General features: G+C 38.8%; 2 protein-coding genes across 2 annotated transcripts; both read left to right on the forward strand.

The window, feature by feature from the left end:
* The first annotated feature begins 6,483 nt into the window (after positions 1 to 6,483).
* Positions 6,484 to 10,191, forward strand: LOC140348862 (DEP domain-containing protein 7-like). The gene is made up of 12 exons (XM_072434978.1): positions 6,484 to 6,573; positions 6,802 to 6,987; positions 7,066 to 7,204; positions 7,277 to 7,372; positions 7,492 to 7,634; positions 8,069 to 8,294; positions 8,467 to 8,567; positions 8,643 to 8,819; positions 8,960 to 9,102; positions 9,179 to 9,304; positions 9,792 to 9,867; positions 9,940 to 10,191. Exons 1-12 carry the CDS (start codon positions 6,510 to 6,512, stop codon positions 10,149 to 10,151), a joined length of 1,689 nt encoding a protein of 562 aa, XP_072291079.1. The 5' UTR covers positions 6,484 to 6,509; the 3' UTR covers positions 10,152 to 10,191.
* Positions 10,192 to 10,951: 760 nt separating this feature from the next.
* tcp11l1 (t-complex 11, testis-specific-like 1) lies at positions 10,952 to 13,976 on the forward strand. The gene is made up of 9 exons (XM_072435179.1): positions 10,952 to 11,491; positions 11,628 to 11,757; positions 11,828 to 11,948; positions 12,078 to 12,298; positions 12,447 to 12,583; positions 12,719 to 12,888; positions 12,966 to 13,147; positions 13,219 to 13,391; positions 13,473 to 13,976. The coding sequence occupies exons 1-9, from the start codon at positions 11,368 to 11,370 to the stop codon at positions 13,694 to 13,696; spliced, it is 1,482 nt and encodes a 493-aa protein (XP_072291280.1). The 5' UTR covers positions 10,952 to 11,367; the 3' UTR covers positions 13,697 to 13,976.
* Positions 13,977 to 15,554: the final 1,578 nt, after the last annotated feature.

Genomic DNA, 15,554 nt, shown 5'->3' on the forward strand with positions numbered 1-15,554 from the left:
AATTCTCATGTTTTATCTGTGTGTGTATGCTTTATTGTTTTAACTTGTTTTAACTGTAACTTGCTTGTTGTTTTTAGCCTCTGTTAGCACTTTGAGGTTCCATTGGAATGTAAAGTGCATTACAACTAAAATTTATTATTATTATTATTATTATTATTATTATAAGTCGCACCGGCCAAAAAGATGCATAATAGAGAAGAAAAAAACATATGTATAAGTTGCACTGGAGTATGAAATGCAGTTGCAAGTGTGAAAATAATAAATAATATCACATAAGTCGCTCTGGAGTATAAGTATAAGTAAACAAGTATAAATATAAATATAAGTCGCACCCCGGCCAAAACTATGAAAAAAGGTGTGACTTATAGTCCGGAAAATACGGTAATATGGCCTCCTTTGCATCCTCAACCTTAACTGACTTCTCACTCATGCCATTCATTCCAGAGCTTGTCCATCTTTCTCTTCCATGGCCTCGACTGTCGTCGCCTTGAAACACACTTTTTGTGTTCATAAAACTTAATTCATGGCTTGATGTGGCTCCACCGCTTTGGAACACACGGCTCACTACAACATAAGCCTCATTCTTGGTACAGCTATTTGTATGTCCAGCCGCGCTCTCTCTCAGGGAAGTTACACATGGATGAGATCAGAGATGGAAAGGTTGTTGGGAAAATATTCCTCACTACACAGCACTTGTCCTCAACATAATTTCACAAACTGTTTCAAAGGTTCTTAAGTCAAGTTGTTCACGTTGTGGGACAGGTCAGTGTTCATAGGAGTTGTACAGGAGAACAGCGAGATCTAGTTCTTTCACATTTGTCTGTTAAACATGTAAATACATTATATTATTAATGTATCTATTTATTGTTGTAGGATAAACGTATTGTAATGTAGTAATAGTCTGTAGCTTCAGTTTATTTACATGTTGTTCCTTTGATGAGAGCTCCATGTGATTCTGGTGAAGCTCCTCATTGGCCTCTTTGACTGTGCTAAATTCTTGCTGCTTTTTCTTCATTTCATCTAGAAATTCAGCTTTCCGTACAGATAAAAATAAAATGAATAAAATGTTTTGCTATTTAAACCCAATAAATAACCACATTTCTACCTCCTTGTCCCAGCTGGTTTTGGAAACAGTGAACTACTCCATTAGTTGTTTTATCTTCTCTTCCACTGTTTTCTCTTCCACTTGCATTGCCTTGTGATCTTGCTTAAGGCTCTGCAGTAAAATTAATTACCCATACACCTTTAATGCAATACTAAATTTTTATGAGTTTCTTTAACATGAACTGCAGGATTTGAGCAAAACGAGGAGAGAGACTCTTGCTTACACAAATCAGTTGTGTCATTTTAATAATGATTTTAATAAATTAATGAATAGAGGAAGTTAAATCCAAAGGCATGTCCAGTGAAAACACATAAAGAGCAATAAACGCTAAAGCAATAAATTGGAAAACCACTCGGAATCATTTGGGTTCAGAGTGAAGCATATTTACTTAAGTACAGGGTGTTATATACATCACTATATTTCTCATATAATGCACTAATACTCCAGTGGATTCAGGCTTTGAACGTCAGTGAATATGAGCATATGAGATATATCCAGTCCAATTGACAGTGAATAATGTTCAGCCTAAGCTTTCACCTTGTACTGCTTTTGTTGGGTCCAGCTCAAGTTGATTAAATGTTTGTGTCTGTTTGGAGAAAAGCTGATGAGCAAACTGCAACGAGGTCAACACCTCCTGAAGTCAACAGGAAGATAAATGATCAATGTCACATTAAACTCATGAATATTTGTTTATTCAATTAAAACATTATGGATGTTCCCTGTTTTTCTGCTTGTAGAGCCCTGTTTTCATCCTTCCATTTCCTGTTCATTTCAAATTCCTGTTTGTCCAATGTTTGCCCGATAATTGAAGAGTTTTCTGTTCGTTTGTCAAGGTTGACAGAGGTCATCTTTTTTCTAAGCTCTTCGATTTCCTGAAAGTACACATGGATTGGAATTTTACTTAAAAAACTGCAGTGTCTCAAAACCCTGGAGCGGGAGACACCCGGGGAATTCTGATGCTAACCAGGTACTCAGTGAGGAGGGAGTTAAAGCCAGGTTACAATAGGATGTAGATAGCCCATTACAGGCTGTTAGGAAACAAAGAGGAGCCGTCTCAAGTGAAACCAAAACTCCCTTTATCAGGAGGCCCCGCCCAGTGGGCAGGGCTTACACAGAGTAGGATATAAACCTGAGTTCCCAGACTCAACTCACAGATTGAGAATGACTCTTGGATGAAATATGATGAGAGTTGAAACATTTTTTTTTTCTAGTCCTGATTATTAAAGTCAAACACTCAATGTATATATATATATAAAAAGAGCAAAGAAAAAAAGATGATTCCATGAATAACACTGTTATGTAAATATGCATTGATTCTTTTAGTTAACTTTGCAAACTGCCATTACAGTTTCATTGCCTGTAACAAGTTGTGTTCTTCCACACTCCCTTATCACTTTAGAATTATTATCACAAAACAACTCTTATGAAAAAGGTTAAACCGAGCGAGGCCTAGTTATAAAATATTTTAATAGATATTTTCTTTGCTGTGCCAGCAGTTCAAAGTGTTACACACTCCCCATCCGTTATTCTTGATGAGCTCTTTACCTCAAATGCTTTTCCTCCTAAAGCACCGTTCACTCGCCCTCCTCTTTTAATTCTTCCAGCTCCCACAAATCGTATTTAAACAAATTGTAGGTGCAGAAATATCTACACTTAGCATTCTCACTTTTCCAAGTTCCACTTTGTTAACTGTTGAACAATAGTCAAAGATCAATTCCATTTGTGGATTTAAAAAATGGTTATTCAGTAGTTTAAGTTTAAATTAATTTGCATGTGTTTATCAGAGTTGTGCAATCTGATGATTTTCAGCAAAGCCTTGTTTACTTGGTTTGTTTAACATTTGTTAAAATGAAAACATTCTCTATATAATAATTGCAATTATGGTATTTCAAATACACTTTACATTTCTATAAAAAAATATCTCAAGGTGCTACGCATTGTAAAGTGTCCTAGACAAATTTCGCCCTTGACGCCAGCAGCCAGAATAATTAACTAACGGTGGTCCGGTGTCTCACAGACAGAATATCAAAAACAGTCTCTATTGTCTCTGTTACACGGCTGGGGCAGTTAAAGTGCACTGGAGCGTGCAGTGAGCTGTATATCACCTCTGCGGCGTTGGGGCAACACCCTGTGCACCAGACTGGGTCACTGTGGACGTCAGGCCTTCACAATATGATCATGACCGAAATGCAAATAAGGTGTTATATAATTATTCACATAAGCTCAGAGCAAAGACTTTCAAGTTGTGGATGTCTTTGTCTTTCTGCTCCGCACTCCTCTGGTGCCTGCTCTGAATCACAACATTTGTTCATAATAATGAATTAAATTCATATATTTTAATTTAAATAAAAAAAAGAGTAGTAAAATAAGAATATAATTTCCTTACCTTCTCTTTTTCAAAATGTCTCCTTTTTTCACATACTTGGACTGGACTTTTTCCAAAGCAGCAAACTGCAGTAAGTTTCTCTGGTTCATTACGGTGCATCGCTCGGTGACTCACCCATACAATAAGGAACATTAGAAGGGAGGTGATATTTGGAGAAAGCCATCCTTATCCTCCCTCTACCCCAGAGACGCAAGTTAAAAGTCAATTGCTCTCTATATCCAGGAGACTTTTTTATGTGGACGTGGGAGCTGGTTAACCCACTGAGATGATTTTATAAGTTTCTATTAAACAATGCTACCAGTGGCTTTGCACAGAATATAAAAGAGAACAGCACCCGATGAAGCTATTAGTTTTCCACAAATAAATAATTATTGTCTGGACCTCGTTTTTGATTCCGCAAAATGAACTGTCGTAAAATGAATTATCGTGTGTGATTATCTATATATTTACCTTTAAATTTAATACAACACAATTAAAACAAACATGTGTTAATTTAAAAAAAAAAAGACACATCCTTGAAACCCAGTGGTTCTTGTTTACAGTCTTCTCCTTTAGTCTAAAACAGTGTTGGGTCACAGTGTCTAAAAGAAAAGGGAACGTGACCTCCACAGGAATGTCCGGCACATATTACATCCTTTTTGCCTCTCACCCTCCGTCCAGTGAACACAAGCAGATTGATAAGAGCGCCTGAGGAGCATCAAACTGATATGTTGGTGTCCAGCTTAACAGGACAATAACTATAAAAATCAAATTACAACAAACGACCAACATCCTATTTTTTGCCCCTTTAACCTTTAAACACACACACTGAGAGTTGTTAAGCTAAAACTACTTGCTGGAGGCTAGAAGCCAGGATTTATTTCTTCTGCTGTCTCCACAAGCAAATTGCAAATTTATTTTGTACTTATTGGTCAAGGGCCAAATGCCTTTTGTAAGTCTTATTTGCACCGTGACCAGATGACACCAGTCCAGGTAATCTAAAAGGAAACTTGTTTAATGGACGGACAAAAACAGGGCTGAATCTTTTCTACAAGGCTTTAGGCTTTAGGGGGTCAAAAACCACTCAATGTGTTATGTATTTTGAGGTAAGCAATCTATTTTCAAGTTTAGTCGTTTTTAGGTTTGGTTGGTACTGCAAAAAACAAACATGAAAGCCACAGCAACATAATCCGATATTGTACCAACCTTTCAAGACATGCATGTCACCATATTTTATGAATATGTTATTTATGTTTCAAAATATTCTACATGATAAAACTGCCACAAAACTGTGCACACATGGAAAATTATCTTATCTAGGCCTAGTGAGTTATGCTTAGAGAAGAGGTGCTACAATAAAAGCAAAAATATTAAATCAAATAGCAGGTGCGCTTTATATTGAAATAACTGCAGTAAGATGTTTCCATCACTTTGGGTCAGACAGAGATCAGGTCATGACAGCCTCTGTCCACACTCAGGTCCTGCAGCCTAAACACATTTAGTAATGTGTCATCTTTGAGTGCAAACACGCACATTGTCACTTTATTGTACTAAAGTAGATTGCTCTTTGTGAGCTGTGATTATCTTACTGAGATGAACCTGGAGTGAATGGATAACTCTTCTTCACACATCCATTGGTTGAACAGGGCTTCAGTGGAAAGTAATCTCCGCTTAATAGAGAGAAATTATCTTTTGTTAAAAAAGGTTAATAGAATAGACTCCCTAATGGGGAAGACACCCACCGCTCCACTTCTTTTGAGCATATAATGAGCTCCTCATTTGCATTTCCTCTCTAAATGGTTTTATTAGAAATAATAGAGTAGTCCATTAAAGGCTCAAACTGTTTCTCAATCATCATAATCTCACCTAATGCCCATTCATTTTTCCCTCCCTTTGTGTCACACAATATCTACTGCACAAAGAGGATAATACCTCTAGAAGCCATCTAGGTTCAAATGAACCACCCCATTGACACTAATAGGGGTCAGAGCAATAACAGTAAGTGGACAAATTGTGCTGTCACTGCTTTTAAAATGATCTAAGTTATTTAATTTGACTTGTGGTTGGTCCCTGAAAGTGTCCTCTCAACATAAGCACGACTGACGCTCACACAAACACAGAATATGACTGTTTTAGTAGGAGTTCTCCACTAGTCACTGATCTCCTAATACAACAGACCCTTTAGTCCCATTGAACCTGGACTAGAATCAATCATCTCAGGGGATTAAATGGTCCCTGTTAGAATTGGCTTCTACCATAAAATGACATTGACCTCAGGCAGAGTTTGAAAGGGAGAGCATTCAGGGGGAGACTGGAGCCAGAATGAAAATCTGAGACACCACTTTTATGTTCTGTTATTTACTTGGGCATTTTTAACCATAAAAGATAACCGGTAACAGTCCAAATAAATGTATTGCACTGCAAAATAGACCTCTTAACTTTGGTGATAAATATTATAAGTGATGAAGTATTTAGATAATTTGTATTTTTTATATTTATAGTAAGTTTTTTTACATATCATATTAACACCATTGCTAACTTTAGAGTTGGTGTCAAGTGATAGTATTATTCTTGACATTTTACAAGGTTACTTGCCATCCTCGAGTTATAATACACTTCATTTAACTATTTGCTTGAAATATTATTTTATGCTAAGTTATGTTAACACAATTATCCATCCTGCTAAGGTTAGCCAGGTTAGTTTCAAAGTAATTTACTATAGACAAATAATAGTAGTATTTCGATTTACTAATCAAGATTCTAATTACCTATTTGAAAGAAATTCCGTTGTTTGATTTTATTTAGCTAAAATACCGCAGGATAAATGCTCACTCCGTAGAATCCAACCATAATAATAATTCATGAATATAATAAATCCATGAATATAATAGATCTATGTAAACAACACATAAACAAAACAAAAAGACCTCGCGGGAGATCCGCTTTAGCGGGCCCATATCGCCACTTAGCGGTCACACTGGGGTACTGCACACACGCACTGCTCTGAGATCTGACTTGTGGTGCAAAGTGTAGCTTCACATGGCTTCAATCAAGGACAGGGCCGCGGCGCTAAACCTCGCAGAAAAACTGTCTGTGCGTCCAAGTGAGTTAGTGTACATGTAAATGCAAATGCAATTGCGTGCGAACTTGGCTTTGTCCAACAAAGATGAGAGAATTGTGACCAAGTTGCCACAGTTTTGGTGAATGTAACTGGCTGTGCTTGCATTGCAGACTGAACAATACTACGTTTAGCTGTTTGGCATCTTCATGCAGCTAATCTTGGCTGTTCAGTTATCTTCCTAACTCATGTCTGCCCATGTCTTTCCCTCAGCTTCTGGTCAGAACATTAAACCAGTCCACACATGTCTCCAGTGGCGCTCCCTGATCACCCACCTCAAGTCCACTGTAACTGTAAAGAGAAGACGTGTCCACATGAAATCACACAGCGACTGTTTCCTGGGTTCAGAGGCTGTGGATGTTTTGGCAGAACATCTCGAGCTATCCCTGAAATTTGAAGGTTTGAGTGTCTGTAAATGTGATGATATTCAAAGTCACTATATAATTGTATAGTAGTTTTTGATGATTTCTTCTACAGAAGCAGAAGTGACACGTTGCAAAGTGGTGTGTGTCTGTCAGGCACTGTTGGACTGCAAAGTTTTTGAGATGGCAGGAACAAAACCAACAGGAAAAGACAAAAAGCAGGTGTTTCGGGATTGTAAAAACTCTCTTTACAGGTTTGTAACACACATAGCTTATGTTTTCTGCAAGTCTTGCATATAAGTGACCTTTTCTATAACTTTTTACAGGTTCATTGGTGTTCATATTCCTTCTGTGGATGAGCTGGAGAGGGGCGTTCTTGCGGTGGGACTTCAAATGTTTTTCTGCAATGTTCCTTCAGAAAGGTGTGACAAATGACCATTGCCATTGCTGAGAGAAACATAATCAAATGTATTCCTGAAACGCTTTGCTCAGTAGTAACAGCAACTATCAATGTCAATACAGTTTGATTGTTTTTTTGTAGACAGTCGGAGCAAACAATTCCCGCTTCATCTCATGTTGAAATGCTGGACGTCCCTGACATGGACAGCCTGACGCTCGCTGAGGCCTCTGTGGACAGTCTGAGTCTCAGTCCGAGCAAAGGCCAAACAAAATTGCCACAGTCACGTAAACCAACCATCTTTGTGGATCTTTGCACACTGGTTTTTGATTTCAAGTCAATTTCACTATAGCAGAGGTGGGACGATAATGCAGTCGTTGTTTTGGAGACATTAAAAATAATATTGAGTAAATCATCTACGATAAAACTGATTTCATATGCTTGCAAAATGAGCTCATAAAAACTAAAAAAAGAACAGGAACCTACAGTTTAACCTTCCAAACCAGGATATAAAGCAGTATTTCTGCAATGTTGTAGTGAATTTTACAGTCCATTTATGTTGTGTACAATATTTGAATCTGAACAAATACCGGCACTTTTGAGCGCTTTTTTGTTGGATTGCCATAATATTGTCTGATTAATATATATCGAGGTCAATATCACCCACTCTATGGTATAGTGCGTTTTACTTGTATATGTTTTTGACAATGTGTGATTTTAGTCATCGCTGAGGTGTGGCAGGAGCTGACTCTGCTCCGACTCTTGACCCTGGTGGAGGTTCCTGTGCTGGACGGGATTCTCCAGAACAATCCGGACCCAGTGTCTCCTCAAAACGCGCAGCAGCAGCAGCAGCAGCAGCAGCAGCAGCAGTCTCAGAATAACCCAGACGTCATTCACAGCAGCAACCACCTGGACAGGAAGGTCCTCGAGGCTTTCAGGGACTCCCAGTATGTCATCACCACCTGTTTATTGCGTTAGTCTAGTCTTTGAACGCTCTAACACATCTGTTGTCAAGTATCGTTCAATACCAATATCTGTGTGTGTGTGTTTTTGGACTAACAATATATTCTGTTGTTGATTATTTTGTACAATCATTAAATGGGGACACGTGCTGTGCAGGGAGGATGCGTGGCTGTGTGCTGCTCTGGACTGTCTGGACTTCCTGCCGGACCAGTCGGTGGTGGATTTGAGCAGGGCGCTTCCTCGATGCTTCTCTGAAGGTGAACGACTTACCAACAAGTTGCAAGATATGTGCACAATCATTTTCTCATGTGTAATACTTTCCTTATTTGAAGATCCTAGTGGAATACAGAAGTCCTGTTACGAACAACCTCTGCTTTCTTCGAGCAGTTTGAACAATTATAAACTTTTGGTTTACGGAGCACTGGCCAAGCACTACAGCCACACAGACCGAGCTCCACTGATGCCGCAGCACATGACTGACATTTACAAAGCTATCATTGAACGGCTTGGTAAGTATTTGTGAATGGAGTACTTTGCGTGTTTAGCTTTTTGTGTGTATATTTTTTATCTTACGTGATATGGACACACACACACTCACAAAACCACAACTATACAATATTACCTGCTGTTTTGCTCTGTTGGCTTCTAGTGACAGCCAAGTTGCTCCCTGCTCTGGAGGCCTTACAGTTGTGTCTGAAGCTGTTGCCCCTTAGAAACCGAGAGGAGCTGCGTCGGCTGCTGACCTTCATGGCTCTGGCAGCTGAAGCACAGGCCATCAAACTGGAATACCAAGTAAGACTGCCGATTTTCTGGTCCTTTTACTGATCAACGTTGTGTAGTTTAACCCGAACAGTGGCTGGATTTATAGATGGAAAACAGGTTGGCCGTGACGAGGACATTCTCTAGGGCCATTCTCCACAGCAAAAGTCTCACCAAGGAAACCGAAGACCTGATGGTAGTCTTCATGCTCAGCAATATTCAGGAAATATTTAAGGTATTTTTTTCTTTCTTTTTTTATTACAATGACTCTCAAATACAAGTCACAGGGAGTTATTGGTAATCACATATACACTGGTGCCCGTGAGGAATGGTACAGTTTATATAAAAAAGATAAATACCTGGCACATACCTGGTTAGAAGAAAAAGCTGTTATTTCATGAGGCCTAGAGACATAGATTAGCACCTTGTTTGCTCTCTTCTCTCTGTCATCACACCCTGAAGAAGGAAACACACACACATAGAGGTTTTAATGTGTCCAGCCCTCATGAAACAAACCGAGTGAGTGCCAGATATTTACCCTTTTGAAATGACTCTGACTGTTTTTTTGTACAAATAAATAATATGTTATTTTTTGTGGTACCAGACTACCACAATTTATTGTAAGAGTCGACAAATGTTATTCTATTTTGCATTGATAAAAAAAGATGTTTCAAATGAATCTTTGGCTTTTAAGTCATGACTTGTGATTGTTTTTGCTGAAGATTCCTGGTGCTCTGCACAAAGAAGTGAGCGATAAATTGGCTCATCTTGTCCAAGGGCTGCAGCCTGTTACGACTGGTAAATACTCCTGATCATTGTTTTTGTCCACTTTGAATTGTAACTCACTTTTACTCTTTTATACCCTGCCAGGCTCCACATTTTGTCTGCAGGTTTCAAAGAGAACTTATGTGGACTCAACAAAGACAGCCACCAATGCTGAACTATGGAAACTATTGGATAATATTCACCGCAGCATAAAAATATCCAACAAAGAGAGAAAACGGTTACTTGGACAATTCTACCAGTCCCACCCAGAAGTTTTTAACCAATATTTTGGTGACTCTGCATTCACAGTTCTGTAAACTTTGAGCAATGAGAGTATGTAAGACACGTAATGTGTCATGAACTGCTGTACAAATAAAACAGTTTAATAATGAATTCATTATAAATAATTAAATAAACAGTTTCAAGCATTGCTGCTTTGTCTGGTTTCTGTACTTAATTGTGTTGGCAGGAATTACAGTTAGAATAAGATGATACATTTTAATTGTCAAACACGAACAACACAAATGTACAGAAATGGATGCCTCTTTGGGGCTTCTGGCGATTGAGGGCTGAAGGCTCCTGGGCCTCGATCCCCCATCTAGGACATAAATTAGAATAATTAGAACAATTAAAAGAGGGAGGGGCACGACGTCATGAACACAGGTATGTGATCTGGATGCTTAAATATTCATTCATTTAGACAGGACAGCTTAGCGTGAAATTAGGATGAGAGAAGTGTCCTCGGCGCAGTTTCACAGGAGTGAAACACACTTGGGGGATAAGAAACATTACAGTGGAGCACGAGGAGCTTGTGCGTAGACTGAAGGAGAAGTTGGTTCGGTCAGTCTGTAACATCCTCGTTTTGTTTTTTCTTTTCCTTTCCTGCAGCTTGTATGCTACATTTAGCTATAGTCGTGTGCAAGGCATTAAGCCATCATTTACGTGTGGTGAAAGAGTGACCATAATGTGCCATTCAACACCATAAACAGCTGAAGGTATAGTAATATCATTTAAAAACAGTAGGTGGCGGTAAACAGCCGTCAACAAAATACAAAAGAAGAAGACTATGTGATCGTGTCGTAGTGACGTAGGTCCGAGGGGGGCGTGCATGAGCTACACCCCAAACAGGAAGTGCACTGCGTCATCACATGGATGTATGAAAATAACTACTGCACCAGCGCAAGTCTTTGTTTGGACTGTTAGTTTAGAGTCGCGTTGTTTGGGTCATCGTTGTGGGTTTTTGAGGATTTTAATAAATTACAGATTTTATTGTTGACATCCAATATCCTGGTTAGTGACGCACTCTCTGATTTTCGGCTTTGTTTTGTGTCTGTTTTGCCTGCTCTGAATACTTCTTCGTGGAATGATGTCATTATATTGTGAATATTGTACCATTTTGTGTCCGAAGATTAACATAGCATCCGCGACTGGTTCTTCATTGTAGGCCATGAACCGTCTCATTGAAGTTAATCCAGTTTACCTCAAACAGTTCACGTTGTGTGTTTACATTTGTTTACCATTTTAAAGAACAGGATGCCCAAGGATTCAGAACAGTCCAAGGGGGGGAACAATGAATCTAAGGAGGAGATGACTGGGGAAACATCACAGATGATGGTGGAGAGAACTTCTAGCCCACACAGAGGAAACACCCCTCAAGGTGAACAAATGGCTTATTTGTTTGAAAGATTTTCATTAGACTATGTTGGTTCTCTCTTTACCAAAACCCTGAGCTTAAAACTGTATTATGGGAGTCAAAATAACCAGCAATTATGTGACTTTTTAATTTTTCATAGCCAGTTCTACGTTTGTCTCCATTGAAGAGCTCATGGAAACTGCTAAAGGAGTCACTAATATGGCTTTGGCTCATGAAATTGTGGTGAACCAAGAGTTTAAAGTGAAGCCCCCAACCCTTCCAGAAGACTGGTATGGTGTTGATAAATGTAGTTGCCTCTTTTTGCTACTATTTAACTAGATTTTCCTCCCTGGTTTATAGTTTAGAACGCAGAGTGAAGGAGATTATGCACAAGGCACTCTGGGATTGTTTGGAATCACAGCTAAAGCAGGATCCACCTTCATATGACCATGTTCTTAAACTGCTGGCTGAGATTAAAGAGGTAAAGTGTTAATTTGAACCTACATTAACAGAATGTATAAAACAGGATAATGGAATTAACCTGCCTTTCTATGAGCAAGTTAGTTCAGATGCTGAGTATTACTAAAGTCGTTTCTGGTGTTTCTTTCAGACGATCTTGAGTTTCTTGCTGCCTGGTCATGGTCCTCTGCGCTCTCGCATTGAAGATGTTCTGGACCTTCCTCTGATCCAGCAGCAGGCTGAGAAAGGAGCCCTTGACATTGGACAATTGTCCCAGTTCATTGTTGGAATTATGGGAACTCTGTGTGCTCCTTGCCGAGATGATGATATCAATAAGCTAAAGGAGATCACAGATGTAGTGCATTTGCTTAAGTAGGTTATAAAGCTCTGTATTCCATTTGTATATTCCTTTCACTATCAGTCTTGGTGTTCATACACCCAGATGTTATTGAGGACGTGTATTAGTGATAAGTCACAATAAGCTATATAGACTTTCTAACTATTATAATTGCGTATATAGATCCATATTCACTGTGTTGGACCTCATGAAGATGGACATGGCCAACTTTGCTTTGAGCAGCATCAGGCCTCATCTAATGCAGCAGTCAGTGGAGTATGAAAGGGCTAAGTTCCAGGAGTTTCTTGAAAAACAACCCAGTAAGTGCCACCTATCCTGGATGAGATATTTTTGCCAAAGAGGATAGTATCATGTTTATTATGACATTTATATGCTTGTTATTTTAAATGGGAATATATGTTCTATACCCTAATGAAACCGTCCTTTCCGTTTAGATGCCTTAGATTACACTGAAAAGTGGTTGAAGGACACTGTGAACACAATGAGGGAGTCTGATGTGTGCTGTGCATCGTCTGAGCCTCTATCCCTTCTTCCCCTACATGTTCATAATCAGGCCTATCTACGGCTGCTCAGATGGGACCATTCTGCAGAACCCTTTCCAGAAGTACAAAGCTCTGCACTGTTAAAGCTTTCTGCAAATTTAAGTCATTTTTAATAGCTATATGTATCTTCTTTCACTAGACCGTATTAATGGATCAGACTAGGTTCCTGGAGATGCAGCAAGAAGTTGAGCGCCTTGTTTTGATCTCCTCTATCCTTCTCATTGTATACACTACAACAGGAGACGCCATATCAGGCTTACCAGGACTAATGGACAAGCTAAAAAACACTGTTAATGCCATGCTAGTCGACATGCACTCACGGTAAGTGGCAGCTGAATTGATGACTATTCCAATGTCTGTAAAAGTCTCATTGTGGTTGTACTTTTCTCAAGGACTTTTTCTGCACAGGAAGCCTTAGCCTCAATTGGGGAGAAATTGTGTATTGAGCTTGATGCCTGTCTGAGTCAGCATGGCTACACCCCATTCTCAGCTGACAGAAAGGACACTCTAAAGGGACAGATTATTGCTTCAATTGAAGCAGACAACGCAGTTCGAAAACTCATAGGTAATACGAGTAAGAGGTATTGCATGCCAAAGCTACACACTGAGGGCATATATAGTTAATGTTTAACAATCTTCTCTTCAGAATCTCGAGTGCAAAGTTATCTTCTTGCTTCTCTGGAGTCCGCTCTACACCAGACCCAACCTGCCTTTCCTGGTGGTTTGGCCCCTGTGAGCAAAGAGCTGAAAGAGCTTGCTGTTCGCTTCAGTCGCCTTGTCAACTTTAGCAAGCTAGTCTTCTCTCCATTTTACCAAAACATTCTTCAGAAAATACTGCTGCCAAGTGAAATAACCAGCAAAGATGTTTAAGATTGTAGCATCAAAAAATATGTGGTCTAGTAATTTTATGGTTTCACTGGCAAGTGAAACCGTAAATGAAAACTGTAAATGATTTAGATGCTGATTACAGTTAAAGTATTGGCTTGAATATTCTTTCAGCACACACTGCTTACTAGCCTCACTAACTATTGTATTTGAGATAGGTGCACAGTATACATTAACCTTATCAGGAGAGATGCATTGCACCACGTTGTTGCTAATGTGCTAATTTCCACCTGTCGTCCCTGAGCAGGCTGATGTTAAGTCCCACTGAGGGGAGGAGCCTGTTGTACATGTGTTAGTGGTAGGGGAAATCTGAGTACCCGGAGGAAACTTGTAGACACGGGGAGAACATCCACACAGAAAGGCCTTAAAATAGATCCCTGGATCCTCTTGCTGTGAAGCGAGAGCGCCAACCATTGCACTACTGTGTTGGTAGTAGTTCACAAACTTTTGTAGAGACTTTGGTTGATCATTATATCTAATAGTTAGAATATTATAATTATATCGATGCAGATGCATCACATCTAAAAGCTTTAAGCAAGCCTGAGATCCCAATAATCCAAAATCTGATAAAATAAAGAAAATATGGCAATTTCCTTGTTCCTCAAAACTCTTATTGCGTACCCCCTACCACAATTTGGGAACCACTGACATGGGTTAACCATTGCTTGGATTTGAGAAAAGGAAGAATACAACAGTTAGTGTTAAAATATGTCAAAAGGTTAAAAAGCACTTTTTTTTTTTTAACTAAGATTTGCCATAAAGAAACAAATGACTGAACACAGATGCAGTTACATTTGAACAAATATCTCTTTCTCGTGTTGTCACATTTCACCTCTTTATTAATAAAAGAGCAGATTGCAAAAACTTTAGGACAGGGATTTTGTTCAACACAAAATTGTAGGTAGGTAAACAAGATAAATGCTGTGTAGAGTATTACATTTTAAATGTTATTTTAAACCATTCCAGGCAAGGCAAGTTTATTTGTAGAGCACAATTCGTACACAAGGCAATTCAAAGAACTTCACACAACAGGAAACATGCATTAAAATCACAGAGACATGACAGAAATCACAAAACAGTTTAAAAGTAAAAGAGTGCAAATGGAATCCATTCAGTCATAAGCGCAGCTAAACAAAACTGTTTTGAGCTTGGATTTGCTCATTGCCAGAATAGAGGCCTGTTTCATTCTAGTGATCATTGTATTGAATAGAATTTGTTTTTATAAATTCTAGCTTGTTTGCGCTTTCCTCGTTATATTGGCTATTTGCAACCTCCTCAAATCGACTTTAAACCAGTATTACCTGTATAACACGTGAATGTAAATTTAACATGTCAATAAAGCACCACTTGTCCTTCAGTTCACTGGTGTTTTAGTTTTATCTTGTCCTACAGTGAATGCATGAATTCTTCCACGCAATATCACTTTTGAATGCCAGGCGGTGCTATGTCAAGTTAGTGTGGACTACAGTCTTAAAACATTCTTTACAAGCTTTCAGGTCTGGGTCTCAATGTTTGAAGTCTCTGTCCCGCTTCCTTTCCTCTCTTCGTCTCCGTTCCATTATTTAGCTGTCAGTAAGTGTCCCAACTGTCAGTCACCATGGAGGACTAGCGAGCAAGGATTTAGGATAGTAAATCACCTATAGTATAGTAATTACAAAGGACGAGAGAGAGCGTGATCAAACTTTGAACGGATCTTAGCCAAAGCAAAGAAAAAGTTTAAAGTGCGTAGATCGTTTTTCAATAATTTTCTAATTTTGACTTAATTTGGTGTATTTCTACCTATTGTAAATATAAATTATAGTTTCAAACCAATCGAGCATATGTGGAGAAAACGTTGAAAAAT

This window comes from Eucyclogobius newberryi, unplaced genomic scaffold (genome assembly GCF_026437365.1).
Source record: "Eucyclogobius newberryi isolate DKJ021-1_F unplaced genomic scaffold, fEucNew1.0.hap1 SCAF_7, whole genome shotgun sequence".
NCBI lineage: Eukaryota > Metazoa > Chordata > Actinopteri > Gobiiformes > Gobiidae > Eucyclogobius > Eucyclogobius newberryi.